This window comes from Nesoenas mayeri (genome assembly GCF_963082525.1).
Source record: "Nesoenas mayeri genome assembly, chromosome: 8".
Lineage (NCBI taxonomy): Eukaryota > Metazoa > Chordata > Aves > Columbiformes > Columbidae > Nesoenas > Nesoenas mayeri.
This window is the reverse complement of record NC_137554.1, coordinates 32,111,701-32,138,199: the sequence shown is the minus strand read 5'-3', so window position 1 is coordinate 32,138,199 and position 26,499 is coordinate 32,111,701. Positions and strand designations below refer to the sequence as shown.

The 26,499-nt window shown below is 62.1% G+C and overlaps 1 protein-coding gene across 1 annotated transcript; it reads left to right on the top strand.

Moving 5' to 3' along the window:
* Window positions 1-4,152: 4,152 nt before the first annotated feature.
* PTCH2 (patched 2) lies at window positions 4,153-24,827 on the top strand (the record flags this gene model as incomplete). The annotated part of the gene is given in 26 exon segments (XM_080348541.1): window positions 4,153-4,222; window positions 4,225-4,355; window positions 4,357-4,574; window positions 4,791-4,969; window positions 14,952-15,141; window positions 15,266-15,335; window positions 15,579-15,670; window positions 17,539-17,734; window positions 17,839-17,960; window positions 18,256-18,403; window positions 18,636-18,767; window positions 18,847-19,002; window positions 19,133-19,225; window positions 19,310-19,435; window positions 19,515-19,633; window positions 19,749-20,154; window positions 20,237-20,549; window positions 20,814-20,956; window positions 21,047-21,227; window positions 21,745-22,028; window positions 22,603-22,740; window positions 22,889-23,031; window positions 23,306-23,405; window positions 23,821-24,066; window positions 24,207-24,611; window positions 24,722-24,827. Coding segments are annotated over 25 exon segments (4,401 nt in total). The 3' UTR covers window positions 24,722-24,827.
* Window positions 24,828-26,499: the final 1,672 nt, after the last annotated feature.

Here is a 26,499-nt window from a genome sequence, read left to right as displayed (position 1 = left end):
CTATTGTGCGCCATGGCCTTGCGGGGCTTAGGCGGTTTTTAAGCTCTGTAAACACCGCGGGACCCCCCCACGGCTGCCAGGAATGCCGTCCTTCCCCCCCAGCCCCTCCCCAGCCCTGCTGCGGCCCCCCCAAAATCCCACGGCTGGGATGGATCAATCCATGCCCCCTTGGTGCACCTGCCCCCAGGACTGCCAGGGGCTGGGGAAGAGCCCAGACCCCCATGTCCTGCTGGCAGTGCTGGGCTGAGGGCTCACTGGCCACATCCCCTGTGCCGTGTCCCATGGAGAATTACCCCAGGTAGGATGTGGCAGGGACGCTTTTGCTGTCTCCCTGGGGCTTTTGCTGTCCTCAGAGATGGGGCTTTATCCCTTCTCTGATATCTCAGCCCTTTTTGGGGGGACCTGGTGGACTCTGACTTGTGGACCAGCCTCTCCCCCCACTTTCAGCCTCCTGCTGCTGGGGAGACTGGGACTGGGAAACTGGGACTGGGACTGGGAAACTGAGACACAGTGTGACACACGCGAGGGTTTGAAGGGATGTTAATACCCCATCTGTAATCCCCTCTGGTGGATGCTGCCTCCTTTCCACATTCCTTGGGACACATTGTCTCTCAGGACACAACAACATCCCTGGGGACACACCCGGGGACAGCTGGGGCTGGGAGCACCCTGACACCGTCCGTCCGTCCAGGGGCCCTCCCTGCACCTCCGTCTCTCCAGCCACCCCTCTGGGGTCCCAGCACTGGGTGCTCTGCAGCCCGGGGGTCCCTGGGAGCCCGTGCCTGGCTCGGGGCTGCAGCCAGGCGGGCTGTGCCGACGCCTGGCAGAGGCACCATCTGGTTTCCAACTAACAAACGCCCGGTACTGGCTCCCGGCAGAGGAGTTGCTTTTGCGGCGGCGGCTGTTTACAGCGTGCCGAGGTTCTGGCATGTCCCCGCCAAGTCCCCTCTGCTTTCCCCCCCGGCCGCAGGGCTCTGGGGCTGCATTGCGGCCGTGCAAAGCCTGGCTCCACACCCCAGCCCCTGCCCGGCCTCCGCTTGCCCAGAGGATGCCGCTGCCTGCTGAGGCCCTTGTCCCGGGCTGCCTGTCCCAAAGGAGTGCCCGCCGTGGCGTGGCTCCTGCCCGTGGGGATGTTCCCGTCCCCTTTGCTGGATGGGGTGGGACGTACAGTACAGGGACAGGGGACAGGGTGGGCTCCCAGGCCACACCATCCCCTCTCCGGGCGCTGGATGGGTGCGGTGCTCCGGCCTCCCTGGCTCCCACTGCATCCCGCTGGCTCGTCCCAGCATCTCCCCGCAGCAGGGGCGAGGGACGAGGGTGGGCAGGACCCCTGGGTGGGCCCCAGTGAGGGGGCAAAGCCCTGGGCTCCTGCCTCATACCCACAGCTCTCTCAGCCACCGGTGCCGCAGAGACATTGTGCAGGGTGGGGGCTGCACGGAGCCATTTGCCTTTAATTGAATTTATTTGTTACAACCCCAAACAATGTAAAGCAGGCTTCTCCCAGGCTCCAGCTGCCTGCCTGCCCATTAAAATACCATCTAGAACAGCAAATCCCCCCTCCCGCCTTGATATAAAACAGCCGGTCAGCAAGAAGCAGCAAGCAAAGTTTCCCTGCGCATGAGCTGATCCCCTGCTCCCCATCCCGCTCCCCTAAGGCTGGTGGCCTGTGGAGCTCCGAGTCCCCTCCCAGGTGGCTCTGGGGGAAATAAGGATTCTACAGGGAGACCCAAAGCCCCCGGCTCAGAGCAGACCCGCTGCAGCACCAAGACATTTCTGTGGCCCTTTGCTGTGGCGTCAGGGCAAGGACAGGCTGAGCCCTGTCCTGCCCACAGGTGTTTTCCAGTTGGGTTTTTGATCCCCATGGGCATGGCACGATCCCACCCTGTCACTGGGGTTGTCACCCAGCCTTGCAGAGTTTGGGATCCCCAAACTGGCTCTCTCCCACTGAGCCCCACACCCTCTGGCTTGGGGTGCACATCGTGCAGTGCCAGCTGCTGCTGGGGCCGTGTGGGTCCTGAAGGGGCAGCTGGTCACTGGGGCCCACAGAGGCAACGTTTGGGCAGCGGGACAGGGGTGTGTGGTGCAAAGCAGGCAGGGGTGCCGGGGGTAATCCTGCCATGGTCAGCCCTGCGTGGTGCTCATGTGGCACAAGAGCCAGTGTAGGCCAGCCAGGATGGGTCTGGGGAAGCCGGTCCTGCATCACTTGGAGCCCAGGTCCCAGGGTAACCACCAGTGCCTGAGGATGGTGCAAATCCAGCTCAGCACCGGGCCCCAGCAGACACCAAGGGGGATCTCCATTGGCTTTTCCAAGGCCATTGACATTGATGCCGTTTCCCTGTCTGCTGGGTACCAGAGCAGAAACCTCAGATGGAAACTGATGGTGACAGATAGGAAGTGGATGGCGAATGTGGGGAACCAACGGTGCCGGAGAGGAAGACAACTTAGGTTTTTAAAGTGAAGTTTGTAAAAAGCAGCAGCTCCCCAATGGTAGCGTGGGTCCAGCGAGGAAGAGGAATGGTGGAGCTGTTAACAGCAATCAGGCAGCAGAAGTGCTGAATAGCCGTTTCCCTTCTGTATTTGGGGACACGCCAGATGCTACAGGCCTATCGCCGGACGAGGGAGAAACCCTTTACGTGCTGCTAAGGCCCAGGAGAGCTCGGCGGCAGCGGGTCGGGCTCGTGGGGGATGTAGCTGAGGGGTGCAGAGGAGCTGCCCGAGGAACCTGGTTTATCTATGGGGGTTTCCCCCATCTTTTGGCCAGTAAGGAGACACCAGGATGAGCATCACCGTTGTTGCTCCAGGGGCCCAGGGTGGGCAGCGGGAATGGGGATACACGTGGGGTCGGTGCTGCTCCGTGGGGGTTTACTGACCCCTCTGAGTGCCGTCAGCAGCTCCTTGGGGCACCGTTCCCAGTGGGAGCAGCTCCAGGCCTGCCCAATGAAGACCCGAGAATGGTTTAAAAAGTGATCAGAGAAATAATCCTGATCACCCCGCAAACTATTGGTGCCATTTATGCTTTGCCCTTTTGGCAGCTTTCTGCCCCATGGATGGAAGTTCTGTGCCCCCCTGTCTCCAGCTCTGAGGTGTTGGGCTTGACTCCCCATGCCAGGGGATGGGGCAACACTTGTGGGCACACGCAAAGAGTGGGGTGTCTTCCTGCCCCAAACCATGGCCCTGGGGGAATATCTGGCCCTTGGGGAGGGCAACTGGCAGTGGGGGTGGGAGGACACCCTGCTCTTGGGGGTATGGTTTGTTCTTGGGAGGGGATACCTGTCCTTTGGGAGAGGACACCTGGCCCCTGAAGGGAGGATGCGCATCCCTTGGGGTGGCTATAGGGGAGATGTGCAGACTCTGGTAGGGGCTGCCTGTCCTTTGGGGTGGCTATGGGGAGCTGCCCAGCCCTTGCAGGGTGGGCATAGGGGGACATTCAGCCTTTGGGAGGGCTGCCGTCCCTTGAGAAGTGGTTTGGGGAGATGCCTGGCCCTTTCAGGGGCTACGGAGGAATGTCTGGATCAAGAAGAGTAGCAATGTGGGATTGCCCAGCCTCGGGGAGAGGCTATGGGCGCACACCCAGCCCTTGGGGTGCTTTTGGTGGGGATGCCCATCCCTTGGGGCAGCTCCACGGGGTAGGTATGGGAGAAGGGTGCTCATTGCTGGGGGGTACTGTGGGAGGATGCCCTGCTTTTGGGGTCCTCATCCTCAGGGGATAGCTAGGGGGGAGCTGCCCACTCTTGAGGGGTGCTTGCAGGGGGATACCCATCCTCCTTGGGGCTGGCTGTGTGGGGATGCCCTGCTGGTGGGGTTTGCTATGGGGGGTTCCCCATACTTTGGGGTTCGCTGTGGGGGATGCCCACCCCCAGGGGTGACAGTGTAGGGTGCCCACCCCTGCCGTGCGCCTGGGGGGTGTTCTGCCCGTGCCTAGGGGTGTCTGTGGTGGGGCTGCCTGTCCCGGGACGGGGCAACGGGGGATAGCCCCGGGCGCGGGGGGTGCCGTTGCCCGCGGGCGGGCCGGACCGGGCCGCCCCCCAGTGCCGCCGCCGCGCTCCCCCCCGCGGCGGGGCCGGGCCGGGCCGTGCGGTGCGGGGGGGCGGGCGGGGGGGTGCCGCCGTGTGTGGCCGCCGGCGGCGGGCGCGCCGTTGCCTAGCAGCGGCGATGGGCGCTGCCGCGGCGGCGGCGGCCAATGGGAGCGGCGGCGGCGGCGCGGCCCCGGCGCCCCCCGCCCCCGCCTCCCCTTTAGAGGCGCGGCGGGCGGCCGGCGGCACACAGCCCTCCGCACCGGCACCGCGCTGCTCCGCCACCGGCACCACCGGCCCCGCCGCGCGCATGGGGGCCGCCGCGCTCGGCCCCACATAACGGGGGGTGCCCAGCTCCGCCAGCCGCCCCGCCATGCCGGCCGAGCCCCGCCGCTCCGCGCCGCCACCGCCGCTCCGCGCCGCCCGCCGCAAGCCGCTGCCCGAGGTAAGCGGCGAACATCGCCCGCTCCCGCGGGGGGCTCCTGGCTGGGGGGGCTCGGGCTGCGCGAAGGGAGGGCGGAGGAGCGCGGGATGGGCTGGGGAAGCGCGAAGCGGGAGTGGGTACCCCGTGTCTCTCGGCTCGGAGAGCCGCTCTCTCCCCGGCCGAGGACCCTCGGCATCGCGGGTGCCGGAGGGGTCCCGGTCCCGCTCCGCAGCCCAAGGAGCGTGGCCGCTGCCGCGGGCATCCCGGGCCGCTGCAGGCTCCTTCCCAGGCCGGGGCTCCCCTTATCCGCTCCCAGCCTGATCCTCGCCCTCTCCCCAGGGTAGGGCCGTGAGCCAACGGGCCCCGCTGTGGCTGCGGGCCCGCTTTCAGGCGCTGCTCTTCGCCCTGGGCTGCCGGATCCAGCGGCACTGCGGGAAGGTCCTCTTCGTGGGGCTGCTGGTGTTCGGGGCACTGGCCGTGGGGCTGCGGGTGGCCTCCATCGAGACCGACATCGAGCACCTCTGGGTGGAAGGTAAGCGCGACTCCACGGGCTCAGCCGCCCGTGGGAACGGTCCCGCTCCTGGACCCGGCTTTGTCCCTCCCGCGGGGTGCGGAGGTGCGGGGCCGGCCCGGAGGCAGGTGACAGCGCGGGAGCAGGGCAGGAGGAGGATGATACCGCCGGGATTCCTGCGTGTGGGGCCGCGGAGGACGGGGCCGTGGATGCCCGCGAGTGGCAGTCCCATCTGCGCGGTCGCTCGAGCGACGTCTTGCGCGGGTGCGGTGTGCTCAGTCGCTTAAGGACTCTCACGCGTGTCCCCGAGGGGTCCCTTGCTCGAAGGTGCCGTCGCGTCCCCGCACGGGCGGGAACGGGGGTCGCCGCCGGCTGACTTCACCCCACGCGTGGGCACCCGCTTGCCGCGGTGCCGCTCCCCCGCCGCCGGGCCCCTTCCCCGCGGGAAGAGCCCCCGGGGCCGGTCGCAGCCGTGTGCCGGGGCAGGGCCGGTGCCGCGGGGCCGCCGGTCCCGGTTCAGGGACCCCTACCCGGCGGGGACGGAGGAGCAGGCAGGGTCAGGCAGGAGCAAATCCCCGTTTCCGAGTGGAAGCGGCTGATCCCCCTCCTTTGTTATTAATAACTCCAGCGTGGATTTTTCTCTCCCCTCTCCCTGCGGCTTCACTCCCCGGCGCTGGGATTCGCTTTCCCTGCACTTCTTTCCTGCTTTGAGGCTCCCGGGGGGCAGCACCCCGCATTGCAGCCCCTCATCCCTGCCAGGCCCTGGCTGGGGGGGGGTCTCCCAGCCTGGGGTCCCCGGCGGGGTGCTGTGCAGGGGCAGATGTTGCTCAGCGGAGGGGTGTCAGCCATCTTTGTGCGGGAGCGTTGCCTCCTCCCCCACGCCCCGCTCCCTGTGTGGTCCTCAGCTACTCTTGGATTTGGTTCAACAATAGAAGCAACTTTGCTCTCCCACCCCCTTTTTTTTTTTTTTTTTAAATTAAAAAAAAAAAGGCACTGTGCTCCCTTGCTGCTCGCACACAGATGCACGCACGCACCCCTACCCAGGAACGCCAGGCTCTCCCACCTGCTCCTCACTCCTGAGGGGTGTTTGTCCTCCCCAGGTCTTGTCTGCATCACCCCTTTCCTCTGCACCACGTAGCAGAAATCCGGTGATACCTCCCGCTCCGGCTGGCGCTGGAGTGGTGGCTGCCGGAGGAGGGACACGCTCCCTTGGTGGTTTCCTTGCTCCAGGTCGTGGCTTTGGCTCTACTGGATTTTTATTGTGCTTTGGGGGTTGCAAGGAGTTGGCGTTTCATGCAACCGGAGCCAGGGAAGTGGCTGTGGTTGTTCCTGTTGGGAGGGAACAGGACTTGTGGCACGTCGGGGTGGAGAGTGGGACGGGGAAGGGGCCAAACCTGGGGACAGCTGGAAGTGCCCGAACACCTGGCTTTTCTCGCACACATGCTCTGCATCCCACTGTGCTCCCCTGCTCGCATGAGTATGGCCAGGAGGTACTGCAGCTGCTGTTGGGGGGTATTCCGCCCCATTATGGTGTGGCTACAGCCTGGGTGCCAGGGGCCTCTTTGAGGACCTGGCTCTTTCTCGTGACTGGGACAGCTTCTTTAGTGTCAAGAGCTGGATTATTTTTTAATATTTGTTTTTTAAACCCCACAGTGAAACACCACTGACCTGGGGTGTCCTGTGCTTTCCCAGATGATGGGTACACACAGCCCCAGGAATGGTGTGCAATGCTGGGGGTGCTCTGTGGGATGCTGCTTGGGGCCATTGACCTTCCTGGGAGGGCTCTTCCCCATTTGGGGCAGACCCCTCCATGCCTTGCTCCTGGGTGGCATGACCGCAGCGTGCTCAAGGAAGCTGTCCTCAGGCATTGACACTACCTGTGGCCACCAAGGACAAGGTGGCTGGGATGGCTTTAGTCCTGCAGGTCCCTGACAGGCATGTGTGGGTCAGGATGTGGATCCCTGCAGCAGCTCTTTCGGTCTTGTGTATCGGCTGTGGGGTTGCCTCCCTTCCCCATAATTATCCATTTATCCTTGCCTCTCGGTTGGTCTCTGCTTCTGCATTTTCTAGCGAGATCAAAGCATCCCTTGGTGTCCTTGGGTGTACCCAGCCCTCCTTGATCTCTGGATCACCCATTCTGGTGTGGAGATGTGTGTTACTGGGGGCAGAAGGGCCTGGGTTCCCACTGGGGAGCAGGATGTGGTTTCCCAGACTGTGTGGTTTGATCCTGAGTGCTTTAAGCTGCTTCTGGCTTCTCTCAGCCACTACTTTCTCCCATCCCTGGATGTGGCAGGGGGGCTGGTACTGCTGTGACAAGTCGAGACGGCACAGTCCTTGCCTTCAGGCTGGCAAATCTGGGTGCCCTGATCAGCCTGGCCCCAAAGCTTTGGGATCCCCAGGATGCTGGGAGACCTTGGTTCCTTCCCAATCTGTTTATGTGTGCGGAGATGTTTGCAGGAGTGTGGTCCATCCCAGCCCTGAGGCAGTGCTGTGGCGTGTTTAAGGGGCAGGTTATGTGTGTGAGGACCTGATCCTGTTGTCCCAGCTGGTCCCCAAGCTCAGGGCCTGAGTGATTGAGGGTCCTGGGAAGCCTCTGATAACCCTGCTGAAGCTGGTCTGTACTGGCTCACATCTGCCTAGCCAGGCTGTGAGATGTGGATTGGTGATGCTGCGAGCCAAACCACCTCACCCAGGTGAGGTCCCAGCCCCGTGGGAGCCGAGCATGACACCGAGCTGGGCTGTCCCTGCTGCGGGCTGAGCTCAGCCCTCTGGGAGCTGGAGCAAGGGAAAGGAAGAGAGCTGCTTCCTATGTGGGCACCAAGCTGCTGTCTGCCACCAGGGGAACAGGGGGGCAGCGCTGCTTTGGCTCCATGGCTGGGGTCAGCATTGGGGCCGTGCTGATGGCAGATCCCCCGACAGGTCCTCCTGAGACTGAGCTCTGACCCTGGCCACCGTGGGAAAGCGCAGGGCTCCCTGTTCCATTTCAGAGGCTGTCGCATGGGCTGGATCTGGCTGGGGCTGCTGGTGGTGCCCTGGGTGTTATGCCTGACTCTCATCCCGTTTTGGGAGATGGAAGGAGCCCGTGTCACCCCATAAATTGGACTCGACTGTGGAAATGTTCAATTAGGCTCCTCCAAAGCAATTAGCCACTCAGAGGCTTTGAAATTCTGGCTAGTGGTGAGTGTTGAGTTACCTCGAGACACCTGGCAGCTGTTCCCGGCTCTCCCAGGGTGTTCGCAGGGCCAAGGGACCGGGGCGGTGAGCTCTGGGCAGGCAGAGCCCTGGGTGGTGAATGGGTCTGCCTGATTTATAGCACCGAGGGCTGGTTCAAAGGAAGGCCGGGTTAATTCCTAACCGGAACAGCCGAGTGCCCTGCGCAGCCGTCGTGCTCTCAAAGAGCTGCTGAATCTCCCCAGAGGAGACCCCATCCCTTTCCTAGAGGGGTCAGGAACACCCCAAATGTGCTGGTGGGATTAAAATGGGATGTGTGGTATGGGGGCAAGGGGAATTTGCTGCCTCGTTCCCTGTTTGGGACATGAAGCAGAGACACCCTCAGCCCCTGTGGCAGTAACTTTTGGCAATAGCTTTCATCCTTCCTTGGCCTCTCCAATAGGACATGGTATGGGGCATCCCCTCCCTGGCACCCAGGACTGGGGTGCAGCCCAGGGACTCCCCCTATGGCAGGTGCAAGCGAGAGAGGAGACCCTGGCTGGGATGGGAAAGCCACAACAAAAACCCAAGGATGGATATTTGGTGCCCTCTCCACCCTGCATCTGCTCTTGGGAGACTGTCCATCTGGCCCGTCTTCCTAGCCCAAGTCTCCACTGTGTGCAGTGGGACCCATGGAGGGGTGTGGGGCAGCAGCTGTGGGGGGAGCAGGATCCCGTGGCCATTCCTGGGTGGGCACGGGGAGAGGTGGGTGGTCTTGTTGCTGCCAGCGGGTGTGTTTTGTGGGGTGAGGCATCGGTGCTGCGGGCTGAGAAAGGAGCAGGCGAAGCTGATCTGGGGGTCTGCGTGGGGCTGGCACTGGCAGCGTGGGGGGCTCCCGTGGCAGCTCGTCCATGCAGTGGGAGCAGCAAGACGCCTGCCAGGATCTGGCCTGAGCCGGCTTCGCGCCCAAGGGGCGGCTCCCAGCCTGCCACGTCCCCGCTCTGTCCCCAGATGGGCGTCCTGTGGGGAACAGGGTCCCCGCTCCTCTTGGGGTGCAGTGACATAGGTGTGGGACACATGGGGAGGGACGGGGCTGGCCGGGGTCCCCAGCGTTGTCCTGATGACCCTCCTACCCATCCTGATGGTATTTTTCCTTCAGGACCCTGCAGTTCTCTCTGTTTGCAGGGTCTGGGCGTCCTCGGGGACCCTGTGCCCCCATCCTTTGGGGCTTGGAGGAGTGAGGGGCAGCCAGGACATTGCTGCATGGGGTGCCGAGGTCCCCGTTATCCCCAGATCCTGCCTGCATGGCTCTGCCCTCCGCTCCAAAGCACCTTCTCCCTCCCAGCCGCGGCTGGCTCTGAAAGGACCTTTCTTCTCAGGGGGGCTCGCCCAGCAGCCCCTGCCTGCCCAAAGATGGGGCACAGGCAGTTCGCCTTTATTTATTTATCTTCGGGAGGCGAGCGTGAAACCTCTTGCTTTTCCTTTTCCCTTCCTTGACAGCTCGGTCAGCTTTTTGGGGCTGGAAAATTTTGCTAATTAACCCAAAAAGACTGAAGGACTCTTTACAGATGGCTGTGGCTTATCTGCCCCTATCCATTTTGCTTTGCTTTTCAACTTTATATATATTTCTTGAATTCCTAGAAAGTGAGGGTTTTCTTTTTTTTTTAAACTTAGACATATCCACGGACTTAGGGAGGGGGCTTTTTTTCTTCATTTTAGATGTTATTTGGTGGCTGGGAGGGGGCAGCGCCAGGGCCCGAGAAGAGGGTTTTATTATCTGCCTCTCCCTCGGGCCTGGAAAAGTGGTCTGAGTTCAAAAAATTCATTTCTTGCCTGAATGAAGCCAGCAATGTGGAAAAATTTCACCATTCAGAGGGGGATGAATGTATGTTTCAACCACACATTAAGTGACATTAGCAAGCAGTGGAGTGCCTAATGTGGCCATTTTTCACAGCAGCCAACAGAGGGGGTGATTAGCATAATTAGTACAGGCAGCCCTATACATATGGAAATGGCAAATGCCTAAATGCCAACACCAGTGGAAATTTATGTCAATGCTGACAGGAGTCTTAGCAGTGAATAGTTCCCAACTGAATCCCCTCTCCCCCCTTTTTCTTCCCCCCCTACTTTTTTGGGTGTCGCACTGTCCCCTCATTGCTGGCTGGGGCGGTGTGAGCTCCGGCTGCCCCCCCCTCCCTGTGCTGGGAACCGTCGCCCCACGATTTGGGGTAATAAAGACATTAATTTAGCTTTGCTGGTAAACAAAAGGGTTTGGCTGGGGCCGACAGCTGGGGAGCCATCCCCAAATGGGTGCTTTCAGCCCTCCGCTGCTGGCTTTTTGAAGGCATCCCCCTCTTCTGCTGCCCCTCTTGACTTAGTTGAGCGATGGGAGCCCATTTGGTGGGTCTGGGGTTTGGTTGGAGGTGCCGGGCCAGTAGCGAGCCCTTGTTCATCTCTTGGTGGTGCTGGTGACACCCATCTGCCACCCACCTACCCCCCCGCTTCCCCGGGGCTGGCACTGTGCTGTGGGGTGAATGGGCCTGGGAGGACGTGTTTTGACAGGATGGGGCCGTGGGGCTTTTGGCGAGGCCGGCGGTAGCAGCCGGGACAGGTAAAAATGGCTCTTTCAGCGTGCCCTGGGCGAGACTTCCTCTGGAGCAGCATGGGTCCTTTCACTGCCTCCCTAATCCAGCTAATCCGCCCCACAACACTTTGAAGGTGGCCTCCAGCTTGCGCGCCGCTCGGCACGGGGAAGCGGCAGGCTGCGAGGGATGCTTGGGGCAGCGCGTCGGGACCCCCTCCCACCAGGATGTGGGATGGTGCATGGGGTGTGGGACAGCGTTGGCATCTCTTGGATGCCCCTGAGGGCTTTAATCACCCAGAGGTGGGCATATCTGCCCGTGTGATCTGCTCTGTCTGTGCTGTGGGGTGGCTTGGAGGTCTGGTGTTTGGCCCCATGGGTGCACCTTGTTGCAGTGGGGGGGGTGTTGTAGAGGGGGGTCCCCCTGCGGGTGGCTTTTCATCATAAGTCTCGGCATGACCTTGCCCTCCTCCTACATGTGGACTTGAGCGGGGGTTTCTAGTCCTGGCATTGGGATGTTGTGCTGTGGAAAAGGGGCTGCTCCCCAGGAGATGGCTCCCCTGTTACTGCTCCCAGCTCTTCCCTTGCTGGGGAGCACGGCTGGACCTGGGGTCAGGGCTGGTGTGGCCCTGGGACAGGGCTGCAGCGTCCCCCGTGCACCAGCTGAATCTAGGACTCACCATGTTTGTCACCACATCCCGTTATCCCAGGCTTGAGGCCAACGTCTGATTTTTGGAGGCCAAGCTGAGACATGTACCCAGGTGTGCTACCTCCCTGACACTTGGTCCCACCTGAGTCACCCAAGTGATGACAACTGCAGGGTCCCACCTGCGGAGCGGTGGCATTGCTGTTGACCATAGCTTCCACCTGCTCTGGGGACACAGAGTGGTCCCTGCAGCAGCCTGCATCTCCTGGGTGGACACTTGCGCCTCTCTGTGACCCCCCAGCACCTCCCATGGCCCCCCTTACCTCCAGCCCCTTTTTCCTTGCCAGGCAGGGGCGGCTCACTGTGGGGCTGGCAGCCCGCCCTGACCAACTGCCCTCCCAGCACTGTCTGGGCACGCTGCCCCTCACCCGTGGGCACTTGGGGACAGGACTCCCGTGGGGCTTGCCCACCTCCTGCCATGGATGGGCACAGCGGGTTGTCCCTTGCTGTCATGCCAGGTGGGGTGGCTGTGAGGTGTGAGCCCTGTGCTGGGGGGCTTACAGCTCTGTTGGGGGGGCAGCAGGACCCAAAATGGGCTCCTTTGCCCCCAGACCCTCTGAGCCAAGAGTGAGTGGTGCTGAAAGTCCTCGGGGGGGATGTAGAGTGACCTTGGGTGAGACCCCTTCCTGGGCAGGAGGACAATGCAGGGGCTCTCTCCTGGCTGGGAGCAGGGCAACACCTTTGCCTCCCCCTCAGCTTGGGGGTGCCCATGGCTGGAGGGTGTGGGGGTGCTGGCACAGGGCGCTGTGATCCCAGCAGCTGAGGGCGCAAGCTGGTCCCACTGGGTGACAGCGAGCGGCTGCAGCCCTAGGGCTGCGGCTGTGGGTCCTGTGCCAGGAGGGTTTGGGGAGCGGTGTCAGTGGGGGGGGCGGTGGGCAGCTCAGGCAGGGTGGCCAGGAAGGGGGCAGGGAGGCTCCCGCCCTGCTCTGTAATTTTGCGGCGGATGCTGTAATTATGGGGAGGGCTCCCCCGGTGTGGCCTGTGGACGGGAGGCAGCTGCACACACAGCCGCCCTCGCTGTTGGGGACCCTGTCCCCTCCCTGGCAACCATGCACTCCCTGCTTGGGCACGGTGGGATCTTGCTGTGCACCCTGTTTTTTTGGGGAGTGTGGGTGGATATGGAGTACTGTTCACCCTCCAGCCCAGACTGCTTTGTGCCTGGACCCCCTGACACCCCCAAGCATGAAACCCTCAGCCAGTGGTACCCAGAAGTGGTGCCCCCCTCCAGAGAGGATGCTCATGCAAGGCATGGATGCCCCTGGGGACTGTCCTCACTCCAGTCCCTGCTGTGAGGTTTTGTTGGGGCCTGGGGAGGGGTTCCCTTAGCCTGGGAAGGGGATCAGAGATGGGGGGAAAGGCAGCCCCCCACCAGAGAGTGGAGCAGGCTGTTAATAAGCAGGACTGGGTCGCCTGATTGGAACCAGAGGGCCCTTTGCATGAAAAAGCCAAGGGCTCTCTTTGTTAATTGGAATTAAAAAAAAAAAAAGAAAGAAAAAAAAATTTACATACAGTTCCTCATTAATGTGCTCATTGTTGGTATCGGGGTGCCCCCCCGTCCCTCTCCGCGGGCTGGGGGGCTGCGTGCGGCGTGGGGCGTCTCACCCTGCTCCCATCCCCGGGCCGGCCGGCGGGCGCGCGCCCGTTTGAAGTGTCCTTGGCAGCCCTGTGTGCGCTGCCTTGTCTTTTCATGTTGCTCTTTGGTTAATTAGGGTGTTGGAATTTGAGGCTTCCTCACGGCCTTTGAAGCTTGCTGACGGCTCGCAGTGCCCTGTTCCAAATTAACACTAATTACAAGGGATGGCTTTTTATTTTATCTTTTTTTTTTTCTTTAATTTTTTGGGGGGCTCCCCACCCCACTCCACCACGCTTGCAGATGTGCGGCTCCTCCCGTGGCTGTGCTGGGCGGAGATGCCCGTGGGGCGCAGCAGGATGTGTCCCCTGGGAGCAGCAGTGATGCCGGGCACCCCCCCATCGCTGTGTCCCACCACCCGCCTGGGTTCAGCGTGGGTGGCGCAGCTGAGATCAGAGCAACTCAGTGCACCTCCTGCCCGACCTCCCAGCCTGCTGGGAAGGGGATGGGTTGTCCTGTCCCTACCCCCCTGCAGGGACACCCACCCTCCCTGTGTCCTCGTCCCCTCGCCCCGGGCGCCACCATCCCCTTTGACACACACGCTAAGGCTGTGGCCATGTCCCCCACTTCCCTGGCCCTGGCACAACCTCCATCCCAACTGGCATCTGATGGACACCAGCTGCTCCACAGCCCAGCCAGGAACAATACAGACGCTTGCCCCCCCCTTCTCAAAAAGCAGGAAAAAAAACACCCAAAAAACACAAAACCATATAATAAGTCATTAAAAGGGAAGATTCTGCTCCTTATTTGTGGTCTCCCTCTGGCCTCCTCGGTGCTGGCGGGGGGCCAGGCCTGCCGGGGCCCCCGCCTTTTGCTGAGGGAGCGTCCCGGCACGGATGAATCCTGACCCGCTCCTTCTCCCAGCACCCAGGGCTGGGCAGGAGATGGCTTCAACCCCACCAGCAGCGCTGCCTTGAGATGTGCCCTGCCACTAGGCATCCTGGGGCATCTCTGGTGGGTGGCACAGGGGTGGGGGCTGCACGCAGCATCCACCCCCGGCAGGGAGCTGGCACGGTGGCAGCTGCCTGTTGTGCTTAGGGGTCTGAGGCTCAGCCTCCCACCCTCCTGCGTGCTGTGGTGTCCACTCTTTGCTGTGTCGGGAGGGATGGGTGCCCCTTGCTCGGTGGGGGTGCCTGTCCCTGGAACGGTGCTTGCCACGCAAAAGGCCACGCCGGGTTTGAGCTCAGCCCCAGCTGCACTGGTGGGGGGTGGATTTCTCTTCTGTACCGAGGCATCTGTAAATAAAGTCAGCAGCTTCTCCCAGAAACCGTGGCCCTGCCACGCTCAGAACTCTCCTGCTGCTGGTGGGGACAGATCCTCAAGCCTTGGTGAGAGGAAAGGGGTTCTGTGGATCTTCCCCAGCACTGTGTCCGTCCCCTGTCCCCAAGCCCCTCCTGGGACAGCCTGCACCTGCAGGGTTTTGGGGGTGCCCACCTATCCCTATATCCATCCCCTGACCAAAATGCTGCCTGCCTCAGGGTGCCAGGGAGCAGCTGGGCAGGAATGGGTTGGGGTGTCCTTAGTTTTGACCGCTGCATCAGGGTCCGTTTGTGCTGGGCATTTGTGGCACCTGCTGAAGGTGGGAGTGGGCAGGATGTGTCCCATCCACTTCACCAGCTTTCCATCTGTGGGGTTTTTCCAGGGAAAGCAAAGCCAAATCTAGAGCTGGATATATCCATGTCAATGGGAAGAGGGATGCCTGGGCTGGGGTGCTCCAAGCTTGGGTCCTCTCAGTGTGAGCACCCAGAGAATGCAGCAGTTGGGAGACCCTATGGCAAGAAGCCACCCGGGGGTTAAATGTGGCACCATGTGGTGCTGCGGGACTGTGCTCCTGTCTGTCCCCTTCCCTGGGCATCCTGATGGGCAGGATGGGCTGGTAGGGTGAGGTCTCTGCTAACCTTTGAGTTGACAGAGCACATTACTGTCCCCTCTGCAGCGGGCAGCCGGGTGAGCCAGGAGCTGCGCTACACCAAGGAGAAGCTGGGTGAGGAGTCCGTCTACACCTCCCAAATGTTGATCCAGACCCCGAAGCGGGATGGGGAAAACATCCTGACGCAGGAGGCCCTGCAGCTCCACCTCGAGGCGGCCCTGGCCGCCAGCAAAGTCCAAGTCTCGCTGTATGGAAAGTGAGTCCAGCTCTGCACGAGGGTGGGACAGGGACCCCCACTGTGTCCTGCGTGTCCCCCACATCCCTTGCTCTGTTCCCCATGGGATGATGCCCATCCTCAACTCCTCCTTCTGCCTTTCCAGATCTTGGGATTTGAATAAGATCTGCTACAAGTCGGGTGTCCCCATCATTGAGAACGGCATGATCGAGAGGGTGAGTGGTGGTGGGCATGGCATGACTCCCAGGGAAACCCCCCACAGGGGATTCATCCCCCAAGAAACAGGCAGCGGATGGGCTGTGGTGGGAATGGGGTTACCAGCCCCAGGTGCTGCAAAGGCACCATAAGCTCCATGTGGGAGGATGCAGGTTTGGGCAGCCTAGCAGGGCTGGGGGTGGGAGGGAGCAGGGGGAGCCTCACCCATCCCTGCTGACCTCTCACATCTGCTTCTCCCACAGATGATAGAGAAGCTGTTCCCCTGTGTGATCCTGACACCTCTGGACTGCTTTTGGGAAGGCTCCAAGCTACAGGGAGGCTCAGCCTACCTCCCGTGAGTGTGGGGAGCCATCCTGGGGTGCGGGGGGCCATGGCTGGGAGCGGGGGCTGCGGGGCCTGCCAAGGGGCTGTGCTTGTCCTCCCCGTGCAGCTGGGCGCTGCTGCCCTGAGGTTCATGGTGCTATTGCTTGTCCTGCTCAGCCAGCCCTAGGATGGTCCCACCACTGTTGCTTGTTCTGTTGGGTCAGCACCCTGGGACAGGTCCCTGTCCTTGTCCACCTGACCTCAGTGACACCAGACAAGGATGGGGACACGGGAACAGAGGCCATGCTGCAGGCAGGTCCCTGGGGGCTGCTCCCCGCCCCAGCACTTTGTGGGTGCCACGATGGCGAGGAGGCAGCCGCACTCCCGAGCTGTGCTCAGGGACACAGAGGGTGCAGAGTCCCCAGGGTGCGTGGTGGGTGACTCCCAGCCAGCTCCCTGCCACCGCAGTGGTGGGGCTGGGGACCCTGGGCTGGGTTGGGGGAGCCCCCCCCCAACATTCCTTCTGTTTACGCGTGTGTTTGTCCGGGAGAGCCGGGGCGGCTTGTGCATTGTCAGCAAACGCAGCCCCACGCTTTCTCATGCTAATGCTGCTCTGAAAGCTGCCCCTTGCCAAACAGATGAAAGAGTGGCCTTATTCAGGCTGCTGCCGGACGGAAGGAGGGGGAAGGGGCCACAACATCCCCAGCCAGGACTGGGGGACCGGCTTTGCATCCCCAAGACCTCAGGTTCTCCCCATCCCAGCTTGGGGAGCAGCCGGGAGTGGGAGTGAGCGGGGCAGGGGTGACTGTGCTGAGTGGGATGCTGGTGGCATCATCCGTTGGGGACGGCAGCATCCTGGTGCTGGGGTAGATGGCAGGCAGGATGGCACCCACAGCAGTGGTGGGACCCGTCTCTCCTTACAGCCGGGTGAGCGAGTGCCCAGGTGGGCACCCTGGCCGAGCACCAGCCGGCCCATGGGGACTCGTCCCCCTTTTTAACTCCAAGGGGTGAGCAGGGCGGGAGCTGGGAGAACAAAGAGCAGCAATCTATGGAAAGACAAAAGGATTTGCCCTGGCTCAGTGAAGCAAGCGAAAACAGATAAAAGGGGCTCTCTTTGGAAGCAGCAGCAGCTCTGGTTGGTATGTGGGAATCTGGAGCGGCCGGCTCCGGCCCAGCCAGCCTTCATGAATTATTAGGCTGCATTTCTCCCCAGAGCCCACATTCGCTTGAGGCTTTTTCTTCCCCTTTGGAGCACTGGGCTGGGTTATTGGCTTTTTTGTGTGTGTCCTTTCTGTTTTAAAAAAGAAGCCGAGACTGGGAGCTGGCCCCTGGCACGCCAGCCTGGGACGGAGGGAACAGAGCATCCACGGGCAATGGAAAAGCCGCTGTTCCTTGGTACCCAGTTCCCATGGGGTCCCACTAGACCTCCGAGGACCTGATCCATGGCCACCTCTCAGCATTGTTCTGAGCCCTCAGAACCTCTGCTGAGCCCCAAAACCTCCAATCCGGGGCGAGATGGCAGGAGAGGCTGGAGGGGCTGCCAGGTGCCCTTGCGCGCCTGCTCCCCTCTATCAAGATGTTAGCCTGCAGGCAGTAATCGGCCTGACTGCTCACACAAAGCGGGGCCAGGCGGTGGGGCGGGCTCCCCCCGCTTTGTCCCAGCCTAACAGGATCAGGCACGCTACTTGACTCAGGGCACGGCCCGCTGTGCTGTGCAGGGCATGGGGGATGCTGGAGGCAGCCCTGGGAAGGGGTAGGACTGATGCTGCTGCTCTACATCCTCATGCCCTGCCTTCCACGGCACGCCCTGAGACCCATGGGAGGGGGTGGCAGTGATGTTGGTGGTACCACATGTGGATTTCGGCATCCCACATCACCTCAGTTCTGCTTTCTCCCCAGAGGCCGCCCAGACATCCAGTGGAGCAACCTGGACCCTCTGCAGCTGATGGAGGAGCTAGGGCAATTCACATCCCTTGAAGGCTTCAAAGAGCTGCTGGATAAGGCAGAAGTGGGGCAGGCTTACATGGAGCGGCCCTGCCTGGACCCTCGAGACCCCCAGTGCCCCCCCAGTGCCCCCAACAAGCAGAGTCAGCAGGTAGGTCACAGCCCTTGGGGTCCAGGAGGGGTGTGTGGGCTTGCTGCTCTCTCTCCTACCTGCCCCATGGTCCTGCATCCCTGACGTCTCCCCTCTGCCCTCAGAGCCCCGACATCCCAGCTGAGCTCTCAGGAGGCTGCCATGGCTTCTCCAGGAAGTTCATGCGCTGGCAGGAGGAGCTGATTTTAGGCGGCACAACCAAAGACTCCCAGGGCAAGCTGTTACGGTGAGTCCGCCGCAGTGCGGGTATCCCCAGCTGCGGCACTTCCCTCCGCGATGGTTTGGGGCAGGGTTCCTTCATCCTCATCCAGTGCCCATGAGAACCCTCCCTGGCTGCAAGAGGGGCTGTGGGGCTGTTTGAGTGCATGGTGCTGGCAAGTGGGTCACTGCTTTGGAGCAAGGCGGGGACAGAGAGCAGGATGCGTGGGCCCTCTCCTGGGAGTCCAGGGTGGGGGACAGACCCATTCCCCCATCCCAGGGTACTGCAGCTGGTTCCAGCAAGATGTGTGCCTGTTCCCCAGCGCTGAGGCCCTGCAGACCATGTTCCTCCTCATGAGCCCTCGGCAGCTCTTTGAGCACTTCAAGGATGACTACGAGATCCACGACATCAGCTGGAGTGAGGAGAAGGCGGCTGCCATCCTGGAGGCCTGGCAGAGGAAATTTGTAGAGGTAAGCACTGGGGATAGACCTTGTGCGTGGCTGGGCAAGGCTGAGCGTGCACATGGCTGCACATCCCCAGCCTCCAGGTTTTTATGTGGCCACAGGTCCTGGTACCACTGCCTTGTGGTCTTGGGTCTCCAGGGACCCTCAGTGGCGATGCTGACACCCTGGGTGGCTCTGGGGAGGATGTGCTGGGAAGCTGGAGGGTCCTGACTGCTCTAACAGGGTGCATCTCTGTCAGCTGGCACAGGACTCCATCCCAGCCAACGCCACGCAGAGTGTCCACGCTTTCTCCACCACCACACTCAACGACATCATGAAGTCCTTCTCTGACGTCAGTGCCATCCGGGTGGCCGGGGGCTACCTCCTCATGGTGTGTACGTCCCCTCCCTCCATCCCCCACCATCCCTTTCTCGCCTCCCTGTCCCTGCTAACCCGCTGCACTCTTCCAGCTGGCCTACGCCTGCGTCACCATGCTGCGATGGGACTGCTCCAAGTCCCAAGGGGCTGTGGGCCTGGCCGGGGTCCTGCTTGTGGCTCTCTCCGTGGCCTCTGGCCTGGGGCTTTGCTCGCTGCTGGGCATCTCCTTCAACGCAGCCACCACCCAGGTATGTGCAGGGGAAGGAGGCAGGTACCATGGGGCTGTGGCACCCTGGGGACTGCAAGGTGGCCAGGTGGCTGGGTCCCCTCCTGGGCAGTGGCTGTGTCTCCTCACTGACACCGGCTGCTCTCTGTCAGGTCCTGCCCTTCCTGGCCCTTGGCATCGGTGTAGATGACATGTTCCTGTTGGCTCATGCTTTCACCGAGACCAGCCAGCACATCCCCTTCAAGGTGAGCACCGAGCCCTGCCCAGGGGCTGCCCAGCCCCCTCTCACCTCCCCGCAACCCCTCTTGTCACCTCCTCTGTCCCTGCAGGAGCGAACAGGCGAGTGCCTGAAGCGCACGGGGACCAGCGTGGCTCTGACCTCCATCAGCAACATGATCGCCTTCTTCATGGCAGCCCTCGTGCCCATCCCTGCCCTGCGCGCCTTCTCCCTCCAGGTTCGGCTGGGGTCCCTCTCCAAGGGGACAGTGGGAAGGGGTGACTGGACCTGGCTCTGATATATCTCCCTGCCCACAGGCTGCTGTGGTTGTCGTGTTCAACTTTGCCATGGTGCTATTCGTCTTCCCTGCCATCCTGAGCCTGGACCTGCACCGCCGGGAGAAACGCCGGCTTGATATTCTCTGCTGCTTCTACAGGTACCGGCACTGGGCTGTCCTGGGTGGGGCTGACCCCATAGGTGCCCCCTAGAAGCGTGAGGTGGCTCTGCTCCTCTCCCTCAACATCTTCTCCTTCTTTCCTCTCTCCCTGCAGCCCTTGCTCCTCACGGGTCATCCAGATCCAACCCCAGGAACTCGCTGATGCCAACGACAACCACGCCTGCCACCCATCCCCTTATGGGCACCCCGGCATGGCCACCAGCACCCAGATCACCACCACTGTGCAAGCCTTCACCCGCTGCGACCCCTCGGGCCACCATGTCGTCACCGTCCTGCCACCCACCTCCCAAGTGTGCACCTCACCCACCGTCCTCCTGCCCCCCACCGACCCCCTGGGCTCGCAGGTCTTCGCCCCATCCAGCTCTACCCGGGACCTGCTGGCCCAGCTGGACGAGACCAAGGGCGGGCGGGAGTGTGTTCCCCTGCCCTTCTGCCGCTGGAGCCTTGCTGACTTCGCCCGGGAGAAGTACGCCCCGCTGCTCCTGCGGACCCGGACCAAGGTGAGGTGGGGACAGCCCCAGCGGTGCCACCCAAGGTGGATGGGTGGCACGGGACCCTGCCTCACCCCCACTCTCCCCGCAGGCGGTGGTGGCGGTGCTGTTCCTGGCGCTGCTGGGGCTGAGCCTTTATGGCACCACCATGGTGCACGACGGGCTCTACCTGACGGACATCGTGCCGCGGGACACCAAGGCGCATGCCTTCATCTCAGCCCAGTTCAAGTACTTCTCCTTCTACAACATGTTCATCGTCACCAAGGGTGGTTTCCACTACCCGGGCGCCCAGGCTGCCCTGCTCAACCTGCACCAGGCCTTCAGCACCGTCAAGTACGTGGTGCGGGAGGGCAACCGTGACCTGCCCAAGATGTGGCTCCACTACTTCCAGGACTGGCTACGAGGTGAGGAACATCCCTCTTCTCCAGACCCTCCCCTGCCCAGGGACCTCCCCAGCTCACACTCTCCCTGCTGGCTTGGCAATTCCTTCCCTTGTGTGTGGCACCCTGGGGAGAGTGGTCCTGTTCCCAAGGTGCACAGCAATGCGAAGCTGAGCCCTGGGGTTTCATCGTGCCCATCCTGCTGTCACCGTGGTCCCTGGGGCACACGTGTTGCCATGCAGAGTGATGTGCCCCAAGGGACACTCACCCCCCATGCTGTGTCCCTAGGGCTCCAGGCCACGTTCGACAGGGACTGGCAAGCGGGGCGCATCACCCATGACAGCTACCGCAACGGCTCTGAGGATGGAGCGCTGGCCTACAAGCTCCTCATCCAGACTGGCAACAAGAAGGAGCCTTTCAACTTCAACCAGGTACAGGGGGACGGGGCTGGGATGACCGGTCTGGGGATGATGCCGTGCCTGCTGCCATGCTCATGATTGCTCCTGCTCTTCTCGCCGTAGCTGACCACGCGGCGTCTGGTGGATGAAAATGGCATCATCCCCCCCGACACCTTCTACATCTGCTTGACAGTGTGGGCCAGCAATGACCCCCTGGGCTTTGCTGCCTCCCAGGCCAACTTCTATCCCCCGCCACCTGAGTGGATCCATGACAAGTACGACACCACGGGCGAGAACCTGCGAAGTGAGTGAGCACAGTGGACTCCCTACGTCCCCTGCCTGCCCCCCAGCACCCCCCTGCAGAGGATCCTGCTCCATGCACCTTTCCTGCCCCACAAGCATCCCCCTGAAAGAGAAAACCCCCTACATCCCTCATCCTGTCAGCATCCTGCGGTACAGAAACTGCCCTTTGTTCTCCCGCATCCCACACCATGAGCATCCCACTGCACCTCCCCTTGCCCTTCACCATCCTGCTGCAGTAACATCCCTGTGCTCCAGGCTATGAGCATCTCACTGCAAAGGAGCATCTCCACCCTGTTTCCCCTCTGCCACACAAGCTCCCCTGCTCCCCAAAAGCATCCTGCTGGCAGAGAATCCCCCTCCTCCTTGCCTCCAGTCTGCTCCTTGTGTGCTCCCCATGGTACCCAGACAGGCATTGGGCTGCCTGGGCTATGCTAAGGCTGGTGTGGATGGGGTGTCCCTGTGCTGCCCACAGCCCCATACTGCCCGTACCCCCATACTACCCATACTCTCCTCCCCAGTCCCAGCAGCCCAGCCGCTGGAGTTCGCCCAGTTCCCTTTCTACCTGAGCGGGCTGCGTCGCACAGCCGACTTTGTGGAGGCGATCGAGAGCGTACGGGCAATCTGCAGAGAGGCTGCCCAGCGCCATGGGGTGCTGAGCTACCCCAGCGGCTACCCCTTCCTCTTCTGGGAGCAGTACATCGGCCTGCGCCACTGGTTCCTGCTGGCCATCAGCATCCTGCTGGCCTGCACCTTCCTTGTCTGTGCCCTGCTGCTGCTCAACCCCTGGACAGCCGGCATCATCGTGAGTATGCCTCCTGACACATGGGTATGGGGGGGACATCTGACGATGCTGCCTTCCCAAAGGGTGGGAACTGGGACATCCAGCCCTGTTTCCATCCTGCTGGGTGGTCCTAGATACTTGCTTCATGGGATCAGGGCAATGGGGTGGGCAGGGGTGCACGCTGGGTGGAAGGGACACCTGTATGGAGGTGGCAGTGGGTGGGAGACACCCATATGGAGGGATCAGGGACATAGCTTATGAAGGGAGCATATGGAGGCGTGAGGTGTTTGGGGACATCCAGGCAGAAGAGGGTGGGAGGAACACCCATATGGAGGTGGCAGTGAGTGGAGAGCCTGGATGGAGGGATCAGGGACACCCCTCATGAAGGGAACACATGTAGTGGGCAGGGATTTGGGGATATCCATGCAGAAGGAGCGTGAGGGCCACTCCCAGTGGATGGAACAGAAGGACACCCCAAATAGAGGGAAAAGGGGCAATGGTGTGAGGCTGCCCTATATGGAGGGGTAGGTTTAGGCATACCAGGCGGAGGGGACAGCCAGTCAGAGCCACCCCTCACTGATCACACTGCCCCCAGGTCTCCATCCTGGCCATGATGGCAGTGGAGCTGTTTGGCATCATGGGACTGATGGGCATCAAGCTGAGCGCCATCCCTGTGGTCATCCTCATCGCCTCGGTGGGCATCGGTGTGGAGTTCACTGTCCACGTAGCCCTGGTGAGTGCAGGCAGACCCCTGCCCAGCTGTGGGCCACCCCAGTTCCCATTCCCTAGCACCCTCACCCCCTTGGCCGTGTGCTGGTGGGTAGTCATGTCATGGGTGGCACATGGGGACAAGCCCCACGTGACATCCCTACCCCATGCAGGGCTTCCTGACGGCCGCGGGGAGCAGGAACGTGCGCTCGGCCACAGCGCTGGAGCACACCTTCGCCCCTGTGATGGACGGTGCCGTCTCCACCCTCCTGGGTGTCCTCATGTTAGCCGGCTCAGAGTTCGACTTCATCATGAGGTGAGTGCTGGAGGGGATAAACCAGCTGCTTGCTGCCCCTCAAAAGCTTTGGCAGGGGGGGCTGGTGATCATGGCAGCCTCCCTGGCTGGCAGTGGGGATGTGGAGCAGCTGACGAGGATGTGTTTTGCTGGGGACACCCACCTCGTCTTGGATGGAGGCTGCGGAGACACGGCAGGGCTGGGGTGTGTGATGTGGCAGGCCATATTTGGGGTGGGACAGGATTCATGAGGGTCATTCCCACTCACTCACCCCCTCTGCCTGCGGCCCTCTCAGGTACTTCTTTGCGGTGCTCACGATCCTGACGCTGCTGGGGCTGCTGAACGGGCTGGTGCTGCTGCCTGTCCTGCTCTCCGTCATCGGGCCACCTCCTGAGGTACGAGAGACCCCATCCTGCCTGTCCTTGCCCCTCCCCTACCCTGTACCCACCTCTCTTCAGCCCCCACTGCCCCTCACCCTATATCCATGCTCGCTTTGCCCATTCCCAACATCTCCCCGTACCATTCCCAACATCTCCCCATACCCACCTCAGCCCATCCCTTACTCTGTACCGTCCCTGCTTTACCCCATGCTTTCTTTGCTCCATACCTGCCTCACTCCTCTCCTACCTCACTCCGCACTGGACTCCCCCCATCCCTCCCTGACCCATCTGACCCCATCTCTGCCTCACCTCATATCCATCACCCCACACAACCCTCGCCCCATCCTCACATCACCCCATACTTCCTGCCATCCCCTTCTCCATCCCTGCATGTTTCTGGTCCCTCTGACACTGTCCCCTCTCTCTCCAGGCATCCCTGGTGGATAACAGCCCCCGTCTGTCCCCTCCGGAGCCGGTGCCGCCATGCCTGGGTCCTGGGGGGCTGTACATCCGGCGCACCCCAGCCTGGCCCGCCACCTTCCCCAACCCCTCGGACACGGAGCGCTATGCAGAGGCCATGGGGTCAGGCACCCCCCAGGGACCCTTCATTGTGCCCCAGACCCCAGCACACATCCTGCTGGAGGCCGGCAAGGACCCCAGCTTTCCCCACATCACCGTGAGTGTCTCTGCACGCTGTGGCATCCCCTGAGAGAGTGGTGGCAGATAGAGTCAGGAGATGGGGGCTCGTGGGTCCCCTGCAACCCTGGTGGGATGCTCAGCGTGGCTGGGGCCCCTCACATGCCATTTCTCCCCCAGGTGCTGAAGCCCTACAAGGACAGCCTGGAGGTCCAGGGGAAGAAGGAGGCTCCTGGCCCACAGCCCTCGGCCCCTCTGCCCTTTGGGGAGCCGTGCCCTGTGCCACCCCGAGACCACCCACAGCCCTGCCCGCCGGCTGCCCGGCCAGTCCCCCCTGCAGCCCTGCCTGCCTACAGCACCCACCTGCAGGGTCCTGCCGGCAGTTACACCACCGTCACGGCCACTGCTTCAGTGACAGTGGCCCTGCACCCCACACTGCCCGGCTCCTACCCCAGCTTTGGCCCCGAGGGCTTTGCCAGTGGTGAGCAGGATTGCCTGGAAGAGCCCAGCACCACCAGCACCGCCATGCCCAATGCCTTCGAGATGCAGAGCCTGGGACACCATGGGGCAGGTGCCCGGCGCTAGGTGAGCTTGGGGACACGGGCATCCTACCCTTGGGCTTCTGCATGCCGGCATGGGGGCACAGGGTGGATTTGGAGGGACCCAGCTGACCCCCCCGTTCTCTCTCCTTGCAGATTACTGGTTCCTGGGCAGAGCATCTCCCCAGTGCCCAGCGGGCACAGGAGGGTGCAGAGCGGGGTTGCCCGCATCATGCTGCTAATCGCCAGAGCGGTGATGCCCCCCAGTCTTGGCTGAGGAGGACCGGCCCCCTGTACCCCCTGTAAAGGGACTCAGCAGGGCAGGCTGGCACTTCTATGCAAGCTGTGTGCAGGCCACGCTGTGCCAATGGTGCCATGTCCACCCTCCCAGGGTTTGGGGTTACCCTGCCTCGGGCTTGTTCCACGCCCAGAAATGGAAGCACTAACTCCCCTCCGTTTCTGGAGCTGCTGGTGAGACAAACTCAGTGCCCTGCCAGCTCCCCCATGGGGTCACTGGCTGCTCCCTGTCACCTCCTCCTGGGTCCCCCCCACCCAGACCACAAACTGGGGTTCCCCAACAGGGTGCCCTGGTGCCCCCATCCCGATAAGGGGACAGCCCCAAAGCCAGCCGTGTCCTGGGGTGCCATGGGCAAGGCCTGAGGCAGGCACCCCCCACCTTTATTTATTGCAAAGGGAAACTATCTATAGAGATATATATATTTTTAAGCTTATTTTAAAAGATTTATTTCTCAGCCTGTGGCCTCGCCCAGCTACCCCGGGTGCAGGCAGCGAGGGGGTAGATCTGTTGCCGGTGCAGAGCTGCCTGCCAGAGGCAGCGGGAGCCTGGGGCCAGGTCACAGACCTGGTTCATGTCCCTGCTCCATGGGGCATTGGGTGACCATGGGCAGCTCACCCCCTTGGACATGCTACTCCATGCCTCAGTTTCCCCACCGGCAAGCACAAGGGGGCTGGAGGTAGGGGATGCACCATGGAGCCGGGGAGCCTGTTGCTCCCACTGCACAGGCAGGGTTGGGGGGGGTCTTTAGGTTGGTCCTTGCTGTGCTGAGCTCTGGAGCTGTCCCATGGCCCCTCGTGCAACGTTTATGCTCTGCCCTGGTGACAGCACATGCTGGTGCATGGCCAGGACAGGGCACGCTGACGTGGGCACCTGTGGTGCCACCAGGCACATCTCGCTGGGGCAGCAAATTTCTCCCGGTGTCCCCATGCAACAGGGTGGTCCATGAGGCCAACCTCTGTCCCCATCCCCATCCCAGGCACCGTCTGCGCCACTACCCAGCACTTTAACTCCAGCGGTGTTTGCTGTGCCTGTGGCCCCAGCTCCCACCCCTGGGCCCCCAGACACTGCCGCTGAGTTGGGGTGGCCTGGGGGCCCCGTCCCCATGCCAGGCGTGGGCATGGTGGGCAGCCCCCTCCCAACACGCCATCTAAGTTATTTATATCAAAGAGAGCAAAGGTTTATTTTTGTAGTTTGTACAGGCGGTAGTGGGGACTGAAGGTTTATTTTTAAAGAGTAAATATATATATTATATATAAATTATCTGCTGTATCCGGCCCTTTTTCTTGCGGGGGCACAGCTGAGGTGGGGGGCGGGATGCATGAGACAGACCCAGCTGTGTACACACATGCAATGAGGTGTGTGGGAAGGGACGGGGGTGCACGCGGTGGAGTGGGGTGTAAGAGTGTGTGTGGCACAGGGTGGAGGGTTGGGGGGTCATTGGCGTTGGTGCAGTGCTGCTGGGTCGGTGCACAGATGCCGAGGTGTCCCCTCCCCGAAGTCCCAGGCTCCCCATCCTGCTCAGCCCCTTCCCCACCGCTGGTGCCAGCGCCCGCTGCTGCTGCAGCACAGCCCCGCTGCCGGGCGGGGGCAGCACGGCCCCGGGGAAGGGCCCCAGCACAAGGACCGGCTCGGGGGC